This window comes from Blennius ocellaris (genome assembly GCF_963422515.1).
Source record: "Blennius ocellaris genome assembly, chromosome: 13".
Lineage (NCBI taxonomy): Eukaryota > Metazoa > Chordata > Actinopteri > Blenniiformes > Blenniidae > Blennius > Blennius ocellaris.
The window spans coordinates 5,509,650-5,523,788 of NC_137662.1; the positions used below are offsets into that span (position 1 = coordinate 5,509,650).

The 14,139-nt window shown below is 41.5% G+C and overlaps 2 protein-coding genes across 2 annotated transcripts in view; one reads left to right on the forward strand and one right to left on the reverse strand.

Annotated features, from left to right (window-relative positions):
• Positions 1–4,437, reverse strand: part of LOC308138115 (inactive phospholipase D5) — a gene marked incomplete at its 5' end in the record, with an annotated part of 64,938 nt that extends 60,501 nt beyond the window's left edge. The window contains one exon of the mRNA XM_080507093.1: positions 4,267–4,437. Coding sequence (XP_080363219.1) covers positions 4,267–4,437 — 171 coding nt within the window. The remainder of the gene's footprint in view (positions 1–4,266) is intronic.
• A 6,938-nt stretch (positions 4,438–11,375) lies between these two features.
• On the forward strand, positions 11,376–14,101 carry LOC308138796 (SLC35A4 upstream microprotein-like). The gene is made up of 3 exons (XM_080508052.1): positions 11,376–11,445; positions 12,304–12,402; positions 12,644–14,101. Exons 1-3 carry the CDS (start codon positions 11,431–11,433, stop codon positions 12,836–12,838), a joined length of 309 nt encoding a protein of 102 aa, XP_080364178.1. The 5' UTR covers positions 11,376–11,430; the 3' UTR covers positions 12,839–14,101.
• The last annotated feature ends 38 nt before the right edge of the window (positions 14,102–14,139 follow it).

Here is a 14,139-nt window from a genome sequence, read left to right on the forward strand (position 1 = left end):
GACTCAATATTCATTAGTGTGACCCTTTGTGTTGTCCCATCAACTGTACCTCATGTGTCTCAGCTGTTAAACATTAATTCTTCCAAAGCAAGAAATCTTTTTTCTTTTTTTGTTTGTTGGTCTGAAGTTGTAGCAACTGCAACTCATCCAAAGGTTCTTTCAAAGGTTCCTTCTCTTTTAGCAGCATCTGTTTTATTATGAAAAGTAGTGAAATGTTGATATTGTTTTTGTGGTATTTGCTTAAATGTACATCTGAGATTTACATGAAAATCTCCTGATGTCCAATTCATGCAGAAAATGAAGGACGGTCAAAGGGTTTCACACACTATTTCGTATTTCTATATTTACTACTTTTAGGTTTGAATTCCATTTCCATCAAAACTTATCCTTGCTATTCACGGCAAACCATTCAGAAACCCAACGCAAACTACTATCCTCTCACACTTTATTTTGAAATGAATCATCAATTAACACCAATCGCAGTCTTCACATCCTCTGATTCCAATCATATTGATAAGACTGACGACAGAAAGAGAAATAACTGTAGTTTGGATCCAGGAGGGAAATCCTCGAGGGCCCAATTTTGACTCACTGGTATTGCCTCAGACTTGAGCCTATTTATCAGCACCGTCACCGTGAAACTGAAAATGCAGTCAGAGAGGGGAGCCAGGCGGCTCTACTTTGAGCTGCCAGTCTTCGAAACTCCTCTGGGAGTTTTGACTGTTTTTGATGCAGCCTGGCTGTCAGCTGCTGATTCCTTTTCTCATACACGACCACCTAAAGCGCATGCAGTGAACACATGGGAGGCTTCACAGGAACTATTAATGGTGGATTTAGCTATGCAGCAAGCATGCATCTATATGAAGATCCACATGTAAGATATAAGCTCTCATTAGTGACATCAAGATACAGAACAATGCAAACAGAAGAAGAAGAAGAAAGAAAATCCATTCAGCCATAAAGTAAAGACTCCATTAATGGTCCATTAAATGCACTCGCATAGTTTTAGGAAAGCAACCGCAGAAACCTCACAGTGCATGAACAGGAAAGAGAGGAGAGTAAAAGATAAGACACAAGCGTGGCTGCTGGCTAATGATGCTCTGAGAGTGAGCTTAACGATGCTTGAAGACTGAATGCTAACAGGATTACGTTGCATTTTGCAAATATTTTGATTAAAAAAATAAATAAATTATGGATTTTCAGATCTTAAGACAAACTCAAGCTTGTAAAATTAATTGCAAACATAAAACCATCCACCGCTGTGCTGCAATAATGCTTTTAGAGCATTGAATCGATAATAAAGCTAATAAGTTAAATTGAATAAGCTGCAGCCACATGCAGCAGGTATCAAATCTCATAGCAGGCCGCTGCAGGTCTGCTGAGGGGAAGGATGAAGACGACAACGTGATGTGTGCATTGAGTAAGTACGTTTCTGGCAACTGTATCGAACTCGCGTGCCAAAATATTCTGAGATGTTTCCAAAATATTCTGATTGGAGGGTTTTTAGAGTGTTTCCAGTCACAGTGCAGGATCCTGGTTCTAATTTTGCAGCATTTCTCAAGGACTTGGCTCCACATTTTTAATGGTCGGTGAATTGCCTTTTCTATCGCCAAGTTTTCTTTTATAACTGGAGACCTCAATCACACTTTGCAGGGATCCCCGATGAAGATTGCAGCTGAATGAATGAGCATCACTCACTGTGAGCTCTGGGTGTAGAAAAAGAGCCGACACTATTACTCATTATCACCGATTGCATCGTTCCTTGGTGACGCAATCCTGCGAGCATCATTTCTAAACCCAAAAGGATTGAAGTTCGAGTCTGACGGACAAAAAAACGGGACTTTTAAGTAACTTCATTGTGCAAAATCACAGTCATTCAGCATTCAGCGAAAAGAGACAACATGTGGAAAGTTTGAATTCCTTGATTTCCCCAGTCTCATTACTTCACACAGATTGGGTAAATGCAGAGCTCGACAAGCTCCGTGTTGAACTCGTGACTTGAAACGTAGTGCAGTGAAGGTAACGTCCAGTGTGCATGACAGACTCACTTCTTGTCTCATTCTCCTTCCACTCACTCGCTATTTATCATCGCTGTCAGCAGAGACGCTCTATTGTTAAAAGTAGCTGCATCTTGCCGAAGGAAATTTCAGCCTTAAATAATGGGGTTTTGTGACTTGAATGAGCAAATCGACTCCCTGAAATGTTGCCAAAGAAACGATGCTGGAGAAACACTCAGACTTAATTGCAAACGGCACAGTTTCAAACACGTGTGGTCAAGATTCCTCTTGAACGTTCCATGGAGGAAGTGAGTGGGTCGTTTGTATCCTTTAAACCAGGGGTCTCAAACTCCGGTCCTCGAGGGCCGCAGCCCTGGATGTTTTCCACGTCTCCCTCTCCTCAATGTCCTGATGGTTCATCACCACATTCAGCACAAAGCCAGATAACGAGCTGCTCATTGCAATCAGCTGTGTGGAAGCAGGGAGACATGCAAATCGTGCAGGGCTGCGGCCCTCGAGGACCGGAGTTTGAGACCCCTGCTTTAAACTGTTAAAAAAAATATATATTTTTTTTTCCCCCTCAAAATGACTCTTGCAAAGTTGTAAAGAAATATTGTTGGACTCTGAATGTGCAGTCAGTTGTTTGTATATAATCACTCACAGTAAGTGTGAGCGTGATTTATGTTCCATACTGGTGTGTGTGTGTGTGTGTGTGTGTGTGTGTGTGTGCGCGCGCGCGTGTGTGTGTGTGTGTGCGTGTGTGTGCAGGTCTGCAGGAAGTGGACGGGCTGCCTCATCATCACCCTCGTTGGTTATGCAGACACACTGAGCAGCAGCACTCTGGACCGTTTCCCCTCCAGCATCAAATATTCAACGCACACCTTTTCCACTGCTTTCCTCGACGTTAAATCTCTACACCTAAAGGCCTTCTGCAGAATGTTGATACTGTTCACCTGCAAGCAGAAAGCCTCACGAGGACCTTCCGACTCATTTCTGATAGAAAAACAAAGCGTCTGTTAAATGCCACAAACACAAAAGGAAAAGCTGTGTGCTGCCAGTGAAGGAAGTAAAAAAGAAAAAGAACCACATTACACCTGATCTCCCTCTGCACAGGCATGTCCGCATGGTAAGAAGCATAGTTTGTTGTTGGTATGGCAGACTTTCTAATGCTGTTTACATTACACGATATTATTGTGACCAGCTGACCCAAAGGCAATAAAATTAAATTAAAAAAAAACTCAACTTCACACATGCGATTCACATGTCATGCTAGTGTTTGGCCATTTTGACAAAAATAAACATATTCAAGGTTTAATTTCTGTACACATTTGTTTCCAGAAATACCACATCAAGTTAAATGAATTGGCTTCTGGTTTTAAATGCATTTAGAGGATGATTAAGATTTTGTAGAGTCACATAAAATTCAGGTGAACTTGTCAGGTGATATTGTGCCGAGTAATTTCTGCGATGTGAGTTCAGGTAAACAGTTTGATTGTGTTATTTTTATCAGTTTCGTGTTCAAATTGACAAGATCCAACAAGTTTAACTAAAACAAAAGACAAAAAGGCTTTTTTTTTTGAAGGTATAAATGAAATAGTACAGATATTGTATGTATAGCTCAAACAATATCTCATAGATGAAATGATTTCCCATGATTTCCCCCTGGATTGTTGCGCCAGCGCCACACACTAAAACCACTGCTTCACGGTGCAACAACTTATAATCATGCATTTTTCAAATCAATTCATGTCATCAGCAGGAAAAAAAACAACTAATCCTGACCACAAAAAAGCTAAAACCAGCCGTTTTAGCTCTTACTAAGATCTGAAAAATAAATGATCTCTTGAGAGTTTTGGCCACAAGCCTCAACATTTACTGTCAGATATTTTACACTCAATGAATCCAGCAGCAACCTGGACCAAACAGACCAACGTGTGCAGTCACCAAAATCAATTTTCTGCCAGACGTTATCACAGTTTGTGCCACTCTGAAGCCGCGGGTCTGATCTCAGCCTGAAACACCCAGAGACACGCTCTCAGACCAACAAACCTCACTGTCCTCCTATTTAACCAAACCATTATCAGTATGTAGGAGTTTGCTCCAGCAGAGCTGCACAAACTGATTAGGAGAGAATGTCTCAACGCAGCATGTTTTGGTATAATTGTATTGATGTTTTGTTTTTTTTCTTCTTCAGTTTAAACACACTGGCATCTGTTGGCATTTCAGCCCCCATCTGCTTCTCCTGCCTTCTCCACCCATCACGACTTACATGTTCCAGTTTGTCCCGCCTGCGAAGCCAGACGCTGGCCGAGTAGTCCTGCTGTTGCACCGCCGTGATGACCGAGCTGGCTGTGATCCCGCCGGCCGAGAAGCCGAAGCCTAACCCCTGACCCCTGGGGTCCGGGCCGATCGTAGGCCCCCGGGGCCCCCGCAGATCCATGGATGGGCAGCTTGGTTAAAGCGTGCAAAGTCTCTCACGTTTTGCAAAATGTTTAATTTGCTCCACTTTAGTGGTTGGCGATAGATGATCCTTTGATCGAATGCTTTGTAAACATTTTGGCTCGACTGCAATTAATCAGTTTGTTCATAGATTGGGAGTTAAATTTAAAAAAGTAAATGCATTCATCGTTTTTGTTTTAAAGCAGTTTGTTGCAAGCATGTGGCTCCAATAAGTTGTCTCTTGATCGTCAAAAAAAATATTTGGAAAAAATGGAAGCTCCCTCACCTCCAGTCACTTAAACAAAACCTGAGTCTGACAATGAGTAGCTGTCACCGTCACCATTCTGCAGGAGCGTCCCTGTCGTCACTTCTGCTGGCAAATATCCATATGCTTCAGGAAATCCTCCTCCTCCTCCTCCTCCTCAGTGCCTCCATACATCAGAGCTTCACCTCCTCATGATCAAGCAGGGATCCTCAATATGTGCCGAGCGGTGCCAGGCGGGGAGCCTCGGCTCAGCGCCGACCTGTGAGGCTGAGCTCTCAGCACATCAGGGAGTGCCGGCAGCACTGACCGGGACTTCCACCGATTCAGGCTTTCCCAGTGTGGGGAGTGCATGTGTGAGAGAGAGAGAGGAAAGGAGAAGAGGGAGGGGTGACGAGACAAAGAGGAGGAGGTAGAAAGAGCGAGTTGTGGGGAGGGGTGGCAGGCGGTTGTGGTGATGCAGCGTCATGGAAGAAGGAGAGACCTTTCGTAAAACACGAATACAACTTGATGGACACGCCCCTACCAGCATCAAACACCTTTAAAAAACTCTCCTTTCACCTGATGGCTCTTCAGTCTTTAACCTTTTCACTTCTTTCAACAGTTCAATCTTATGTAATCATCTTCTCTATAGTAATTCTGTGTTCAATACATCTCTCTTTCCTTGAATGTTTTCTTCCACTGAACCCAGGAGCAGCCACTCTTTCCACTTGCACCCAAATCACACTCACATCTGATTTCCGTCGTTTTTCTTCTTTCCTGTGATTCATTACAGACATGTTCCTGTGATTAAACTTAAACTCACAAACCCAGGCGCACACTCACACACACGCACACACATACACACACCTTGGCACATCACAGCAGAGTGGTGCAATGAGGCAGCAGTAACTCTCTTCCCTTCCCTTGGCTTCACTGTGCCATGGAAGCAACAAAGCTTAAAAATTGTAATTGGCTTAAACCTGGAATATGGGCAAACCACACACACACACACACACACACACACACACACACACACACACACACACACACACACACACACACACACACACACACACACACACACACACACAATTCTACTCATTTTCTTACTGACTTATTCTAATTTAGCCAACTTACACAAGCTTAACCTTGCAACATGAGGTCTTGTGTCAAAACACAGTCACACATCTGTATATAGACTTTGCTCAGCCTTTACTTATCTGTAACCACAGTCAAATGCATCTTGACCCTCACAAACAGACAAAACACTGCAGAAGATGTGCTTTCAGGGTCCAGATCAAGTACACATGTGCACGTGTGGACAAACAACTTGCCTTAACCCTCACTCATATTACAACTTGATCCTTATTCCTTAATCCATACCAATCATTGATCCAAGCACTAAAACTTAACAATTTACCTCCAGGCGATTTGCTTCTTGTTCCCAAAAGAGAAGTTAGTCCCCACAGTGTGGTTTGTGTGAACAGATTTGTGTTTCCTCAATATGAGTAGTTTTCAGACAAGCACCTTCCATCTGAACGTTGAAATGATTAGAGGCCAACAGCAACCGAGTCTTAACTCACTCAACTGGGTACGATCCATTTTAATTGCATGCCTTGACTCCCAGCTCCTGCTTTCAAGATGCCTGCAGTCTGCATCAGAATGACACAACATCCATCTGCTGATTGATATTGATAGAAAGAAAGAAGTTGCACTCGGTTTTCTAAAATAGAGGAGCTGCTCAATTTCATTTTCCAGTGCCGGTCTGTGCCGATTTCAGTGGCGCCCAGTCTGCATGTTGTGGAGTCCATGATTTAATTATGATGCAAAATTCAGAAATGCAGCAGTTATCAAGACACCTTGTGTGTAAGCACTCAAAAATGCGCTTTTAGCTTTGAAGACTTTGCATAACAGTGAGCAGCTGTTTAGCAGCTATAAAGCGACGATACATTGAAAACCCCAATACTTTATGGGGAAAAACAGTGCGATGAAGGATAAGGAGGAGATAGCAAATATATTCAATCATTATTTTATACATTATGGACCAACACTCGCAGAAGAAATAAAGATAGAAGGGACGAAAGTAGGTGCAGCAGATTATGTCAACTCAAACCCGAACACAATGTAGTGTTGGGGTTTTACTACAATGTAGTTTGAAGAGAAAAACAAGTAAAGATGTCGATGAATATAGACGCGCAAACTTTAAAGTGTGTGACTGATGGAATCAGTGCACCAATAGCCTGTCTATTTAACAACTGGAGATGAACAGCGATTCACAAACTACAGGTCGACTTCAATATTCCCTCAGTTCTCTAAAATATTAGAACAAATATTTATAAATAGATTTGATAGTTTTGTACAAAATAATGACTGAATAATATGACTATATACATGACTCTCTCTCTCTCTATATATATATATATATATATATATATATATATATATATATATATATATATATATATATATATATACACATACACAAATAAATTATAAATCAATATATTATGTTGACTTTCTCTTTAATGTCAGGCAGAATCTCCCTGAACATGTGTGGGAGGTACATGTTGCTCAGCCTTTTCTCTTCTGATCAATGAGACTTGAAAATGCATTTATGTTTTCAGTTGTTGTAGTTTTTTGTTCGTTTTTTCCTCCACAAAGCTGAGTCATGCACAATCACGAGGAAGCACATCTCTAACAAGTCCCTCTTACTCACTCCTGTTGTTTTCCAGTCACATTTCTCTACGCTCGCAGGGAGTACGGGGGGGCTATCAGCGGAAAGCGCCAGCTGAATACTGAACATCGAGGTTAATGAGGGAAATTCAACTGAGCCAAATCCAAATCAGCCCCTCAAAAACACTGCAGCCTCCTTGAAAGGCTTTTGGGTTCCAGCCATGGAGAAATCCATCACAATATAAAGACACTTCTCAAAGGTCTCTTGATTGATGAAACACTTCCCTTTTGTTTGAAGTGCTCAAAGTTGAACAAAAAATAAATACAATTAATAATTAGGTGCGTTGTTCCCCTCAGCAGAATACAAAGATGTGGATTCCGTCTTTCTCTGTTTGGTGGATCTGGTCAGTACCTGTAGAAGCAACTGACCATCAACCATTCACTCCAGTCCTGCAGGATTGTCTGAATTTGCATCATACCATTTATTTAAAAAAAAAAAAAAAAAAAAATCTATGTTTTAACGCCTATTGACGTCTCCCTTCTTACCGAGAACATCACACTCCTTCCTGTCTCTCACAGAGGAGACGCAGGGAAAACAAGAACAGATCATATGCAACGTGTACAAAGTGACTGACCAGTGGGCATGCCGAGGTTAACTCTGAGAGATACCGAGGTGGATTGAACACTATATACAACCCTCTTTCCCGGGAAAAGGTTGAGTTTCCCATGATACTTCTGGCTTCATTGTCTTCAATATCATTCAACCAACAACGTCTGAGACGGTTCCTCACTTCAGCCCATCAGTTTTCCACAGATTGTAGCTTCAGGAATCCAACACTTTGTCGTCAGATTAATCATTTGCTCTGGTGAATATTTTATACTTGGAAGGGGTTTTTTTGTTTTTGTTTTTGTTCTTCTATCCTGGAACAAATGTTTACTCTCTCTCTCTCTACATCAGACGTTGATTAGATCAGGGATTATTTAGATCAGGGGTGTCAAATATAAGCCCAGTGAACCAAAACTGCAAGAAGCTCGAAACCAGCCCAAGTGACCAAAATGTCTATATTTTCATAAAAACCCAACAATGAAACCAATTTTAATTAAACTTCCTGGTGCAAATTGCAGCTCAAACCATTCATATGTAGATGTTACTAATGATGTGGGGGTGGGGGGGGGGGGGGGGGGGGGGGGGGGGGGGGAGGCTGATGCAGCTGCAGAGGTGTAGCAGGTATTAAAACAACCCTCTGTCTTCCTGAATCAACACATCATCCAGTCCGACACACAGCCAACATCACACTCCACAGTACCCCTGAGGCAGGAAGCAGGTGTTATGTATCCATAACTCAAGGATAGAAACCTCTATTTTTTATAATTTTTTTTATTATAGCAAGTTCATTCTCTTCCAAGAAATCATTGGCAAATTCAAGCTGGAAGCTTGTTTTGTTTGGCTGAAATGATCTCATTGTGCAGTACCCAGAGTGCGTTCAAACTAAAAAATACACTAATGTAGATTATAATAGCTCCGTCTTTGTAACTCATTGTCCACAAAGCATGATATCACATTTGAGGGACTCGTGACGAGCTCAATTTGCCCCCTCTTGGTAGTTTTAGTAGATCTAACAACCATAGCTGAAGCTGTCATAAGTCTGCTCGCTCCCTGTTTTGCAGATTCTAAGTTGTGCTTTTAGAACATTCCCCCTGTATTTGCTTGTTTAGTACATTTTTTATTTGTTATTCTGCCAAACAGATCACTGCCTTCATGCCTCAGTGGGAACACAACTTTATTTCACCACCTTTTGAATTATACCTGCACCAACAACCGTCGCAGTTTCTGTTTGGGGGTAATAATACGAACCATTTTCCTTATATAAGTGTGTGTATTCATATCTAACCATTGAATAATAGATAAAGCCTCACTCTCAGTGTTATAAAAGTCCCAGTTATTTATTGCCCTGACGCATTTTAATATAAAACACTGTGATCATGCAGCTTAGTTCATGCATGCCCAATGACATGTACCGCAGCTTGTTATCCAGTTTCCCAGGTCTGAGCTGAGCACCTGAACATAAATCTACACGAATGCACGTTTGCCGAAAGCGCATCACCGTAATGACTGCACCGTGACCTTCCACGACCTTTCCTTCACAGAGGTGTCCAAAGATTACTCAGCCAAACACGCCTCAGCCAGAATCAATAACTTCCTAAACCATCAACTGCAGTGACAGCGAGGGACACCTTACCTCCATCGCTGCCTCCGGCTCTGCAAACTCCTGCCGTCCATAGGAGAGTGTGCAGACTGCTTCATCACAGCCCGGACGGACCGTTAAATACCCGGGGCCGTATCCGGTTGGTCCCGTGATAAGAACCCAGAATAAGAAGAGGTTAATAGACTCTCTGTCTGGATGAAGAGTGAGGATTAACGTTTCCCCACGTCCTGTAGAGTAACAGAAGAAAGTGCTTCAGTGTGACTCATTTGCATTCTGATGGAGGATGAATCTCTTCAGTTCAACCTAAATTCACAGCTGCTGTCGAGTCCCATTACTTTATCAGCTGGGAATAATACCTGTTATCTATTGACTCTGTAAAGCCCTCTCGGCCTCTTTCTCGCCGTCTGTGACTCCAGGGTCAGTGGTTCAATATCTCCTCTTCCACAGAATCAGGAGGCCACAGGTGGGAGGAGAAGAAAGTCCCAGTCAGGTCATGTTGTTGCGCCTATAACTGTTCCACTGGTGCAATTTCAAAAGGTGAAGATTGATTCACTCCTTTTTTCTTTTCTTGTTTTTTTTTTTTTTTTACTCCTCATCTTGTGTTTTTCTCCACAAACCAGCAACAGCCAATTCCACAGAGTGGCTACTGTCAGTCTCCTCCATTAGCTCAGGCTGCCAAAAAGGGAAATTCACCAACACAACTGAAGACAAAATGTTCAAAACGACAATCTTTTCCAAAAGGACGAGTCAATATTTGGCAGCAGAAGCCCCCCCACCCCCCCAAAAAAATAAACAGTCATGTGGATTGATAATAAGAAATCTTATAACTGGGAACATGCATTTGTGGGATGAGCAGAAGAGCTGCGTATATGGCACAAACAGCTTTTCTTTTCTTCAAAAGAAAGAAAAATGTATCATGTCCGGTGTGTTGTCCACTGATCCTCCAAAAAAAAAAGACCCTCTTAATGACAACCTAATTAACTAATTTTGGAATATACAGTATTTGCTTCTCTGGAGGAATACTCTCGTCCAACATTCACTTGTCACAACTTTTCGATATCTCACACAGATTTCTTTTTTTCCAGCAAAATATCGGTCACGTGACAGGAAATCATATCTGTCTGATAGTTGCTTGAGGTCCGCAAACATCGAGATGGAAAATTGTCTTTCCTTTGTTGTCAGTGTACATGTGAACAAGCAGAAACCCTCTGTACATAGATATGAAACAGTAACATGTACAGCACAAGAACAGGAACTCAGTTCTTGTTGTTCTCCCCACACACAAACAGAGACGTGTTTCCACAAACAATGTGCCCACTTTAAATAACATCAGTATTAAATTTAAAGTTCTTTATCTATGATTCTAAAAACATCTGATGAAAAGAAGTCACAGATTAACCGTGTAACTTTTTTAAAGAATTGTGGAGGGAAAAAAAGTTGATAAAGATAAAGAAGTCCTAAATGAATAAAATCAAATATTCCAAACATCAGATGGTGAACATGCATGAAAAGTTCTATTTGCTTTTATTTTTTTCCACTGAACTTGACTTTAATATCTAAACAGTATGCATTTCATTTTATTGCATTTTCATTTTATTTGAATCCATCCATCCAGTTTTTATCCGTGGTCATATGCAATCCTTTACAATTTGGCCACAATTTGAAGCAGCATCTGTAATTTCATTGTATGAGATATATAGTGACAATATAGCTATTCTAATCTAATGTATTCTATTGTATTCTATTCTATTCTGCTAATAAATAATCGAGTCTTCACATTCTGCGTGTGACCACTGGAGGGCAGTAAGCTTCACTTTCTACGAGAAATAGACGAATCAGAAGAAGACCGACATCAACACACAGGGAAGCTATGGCTAACGACAAGGTCGGTCTGAAAGTTTCTCGTGTTTAAATGAACTTTCTGCTTCATAAAGACGGTTTTAAAACAAATAGCGTCGCTCCACGCACAGTTATGAGCAGTGTTAGCTGGTAGCCTAGCAGACAGGCTAAGGAAGTGTCGCCTCCTCGCGCGAGTTAGCTCAACTGTTTAGCTTCCTTCGTTCAATAAGATTAATTACCTGAAATTGGAATTAACCGACTATTTGTCTGTGGGGTGCTTTAAAGTGCCTCCAATGTCATGCCGATGATATATTGCTTTAATTTAACTAGGGTTAAAATATGCCGAAATGCTAACTCTGCTAGCTCGGTAGCGTCAAAAGTTTGATTTAAATGTTAATTTTAATCGAAACCTCTCGTTTTAAACCGCAAACATGCGAGCTGCAAATCATCTTTGTCATCCCTACTGTATTAAACTTGGTCACGCACAGTTCACAGCAGTTTTGCAGTTAATGATTGTTTTATTTATATTTTACACATATCACACAAACGCCCGTGTTGTCATAAATATAGTCAAATGCTCAAACATCTCATATTAATCTGGTTGTGTGAGGTACACTCTGGCAACATTTCTTTATGGCTGTGATTCAGGACACTTTCTTTAATACAGATGTTGTTTGCAAAGAAAAACAAAACTGTAGTTCTAAATACACTCACTGGCCACAATTCTGCATACATTTCTCCGGCGGCTCTTGTGTTCATGATCCTGGCATGTTCACTCAGCCTTTCTTCAACATTGTTTTCCAGCACCTTGTTGATTCTGTGCACCACTAATGACGGCTCAAGGGGTCATTTTCTTACTTGTTTGTACGCACCTCTTAATCTGTGTGCTGATCCGTGTGTGTAGAATCCCCTGGACCACCTCAAGGACCTGGTGGAGCTGAAAGACCAGCTCGAAGACATCCAGAAGCGAATGGAGGATGAAATACAAGCTGGGGTTCCTCCTGTAAGCTCCACACACATAAATACAGCCAGGAGTCTCCAAGCTTTCATCTTGTGCGAGCTACTCGTGTTCTGAAGCATTTATTCACTTTGCTAATTCTCCTCAAATAACCCGTGCATATGTTTTTGTCAGATGAAGCTACTGTTTTATCTTGGGAGGGGGCGGGGCATCTGTAATTTTTCATCAGATGGAAATTAAAACCCATCATCACTCTCAGGTCTGACATCTCCCCTCCCCTCCCCAGGGTGGCAGCCTGCTGGGTTCTCCTTTCCTGAAGGGTTTTCTGGCCGGATACGTCGTGGCGAGGCTTCGCTCGTCTGCCTTGCTGGGCGTGGCGGTGGGAACATGCACGGGGATTTATGCAGCACAAAACTACCAAGTTCCCAACATGGAAAACACCATCAAAGACTACGTGCGCAGCCTGAGAGGATCCAAATAAGAAGAGAGGAGAAACATAAGGAAGATGAGAGAGAGAGGCAGACGTCGATGGGAAGAGGGTGCCAATACATACGGGAACAGATAGTTTTCACCTTCAACGCGGATGAACGTCTCAGACGTTTCTAAAGTGGCGGACCTGTGGAGGAGGGATTTAGATTGGAGCTTTAAATCCGTTTGATTTCAATTTTAAGTGTGAAATTAGGCCCAGACTTTCAGAAATTAATCTCTCTTCATAAAACCAACCAATATTCACACATGTACCAACAGTTAAGTTGGAAAAATATGGTTTTCTTTGATTATCTCCTGCCCCCTAGTGGTCAGAAATCGGTTAAACAGCCTTAACTAATATGCACTTTCTGCAGTGGGGATTCAAAGAAAAAAAGCCTCACGTTTTCACATTTCAGAGCCAAAGTTTACTTGTAAATGAAACTGCAGGTACAAAAGAGAGATATTATACATAGTCTTTTTTTCTAAGTTTAAGATGAGAAAGTATTTTACTGAGGGAACACAGGAAGCTGTTATAGAAATGCACGTCAAATTGAATATAGTTTCCAATGGTTTGGGGGATTTCTAAGTATTTATGTGTCAACTTTACATTGCGAGTGCCTCCTCTGGTGTGGACTCCACATTATCATCTCATGCTGTGTGTGCAATTACCTTTCCCCGACGGGACTGGGCAGCCTTTTATTGAAACCTTTTTTTTTTCCTTCAAATGCTGGAAACCGGACGATGTTTTGCACTGTGTCAGGTTTAAAGATGTTACATCGTTAAAGAATGGAGTGTAAAATGTGGTGTTTGTGTCGTGTGTTGGGATGCTTTTGAAGTTATTTTTGTCTTTATGCAAATGAGAGATTTTAACTTGTCTACTGCTGGACACTGTTCAGTGCAGAGAAATACCAGAACACTCCGGAAACAAAGATTGAAAGGACGTGTTAGAGTTCAGCCAATAAAACCACAAATATCCCCAAACAACCATCTGCCATAATAAAAAAAAAAAAAGGTATACTAATTGTGTACAAATAGAAACTCAACAGATTTCTGTGTAAGGGAAGTAAATTGCACTTGAATTAATGGTCAAATTTGTTGCACTATTCATGGTTTGATTTTCTCCATTAAACGTCAATCCTTTTGCTGTAAAAGCACCGAGGAGAGTCACGTCTCAGGTTGTGTTTGCTGCCATTTTGTATCTGGAACCCAGAAACGACTCGTGCCTGTTGACAATCATCGTGTGTCCGTCTTTGTTTTCTTTTGCCTGTGTGTGTGTTTGGGTTTTTGTTTTGGATCATAGTTTTTGTCAAAAAA

Excerpts from the sequence above, each read along its gene's own strand:
- LOC308138796 (XM_080508052.1), top strand. Across the intron at positions 12,403-12,643 it reads TACAAGCTGGGGTTCCTCCT|GGTGGCAGCCTGCTGGGTTC; the intron begins GTAAGCTCCACA and ends TCCCCTCCCCAG.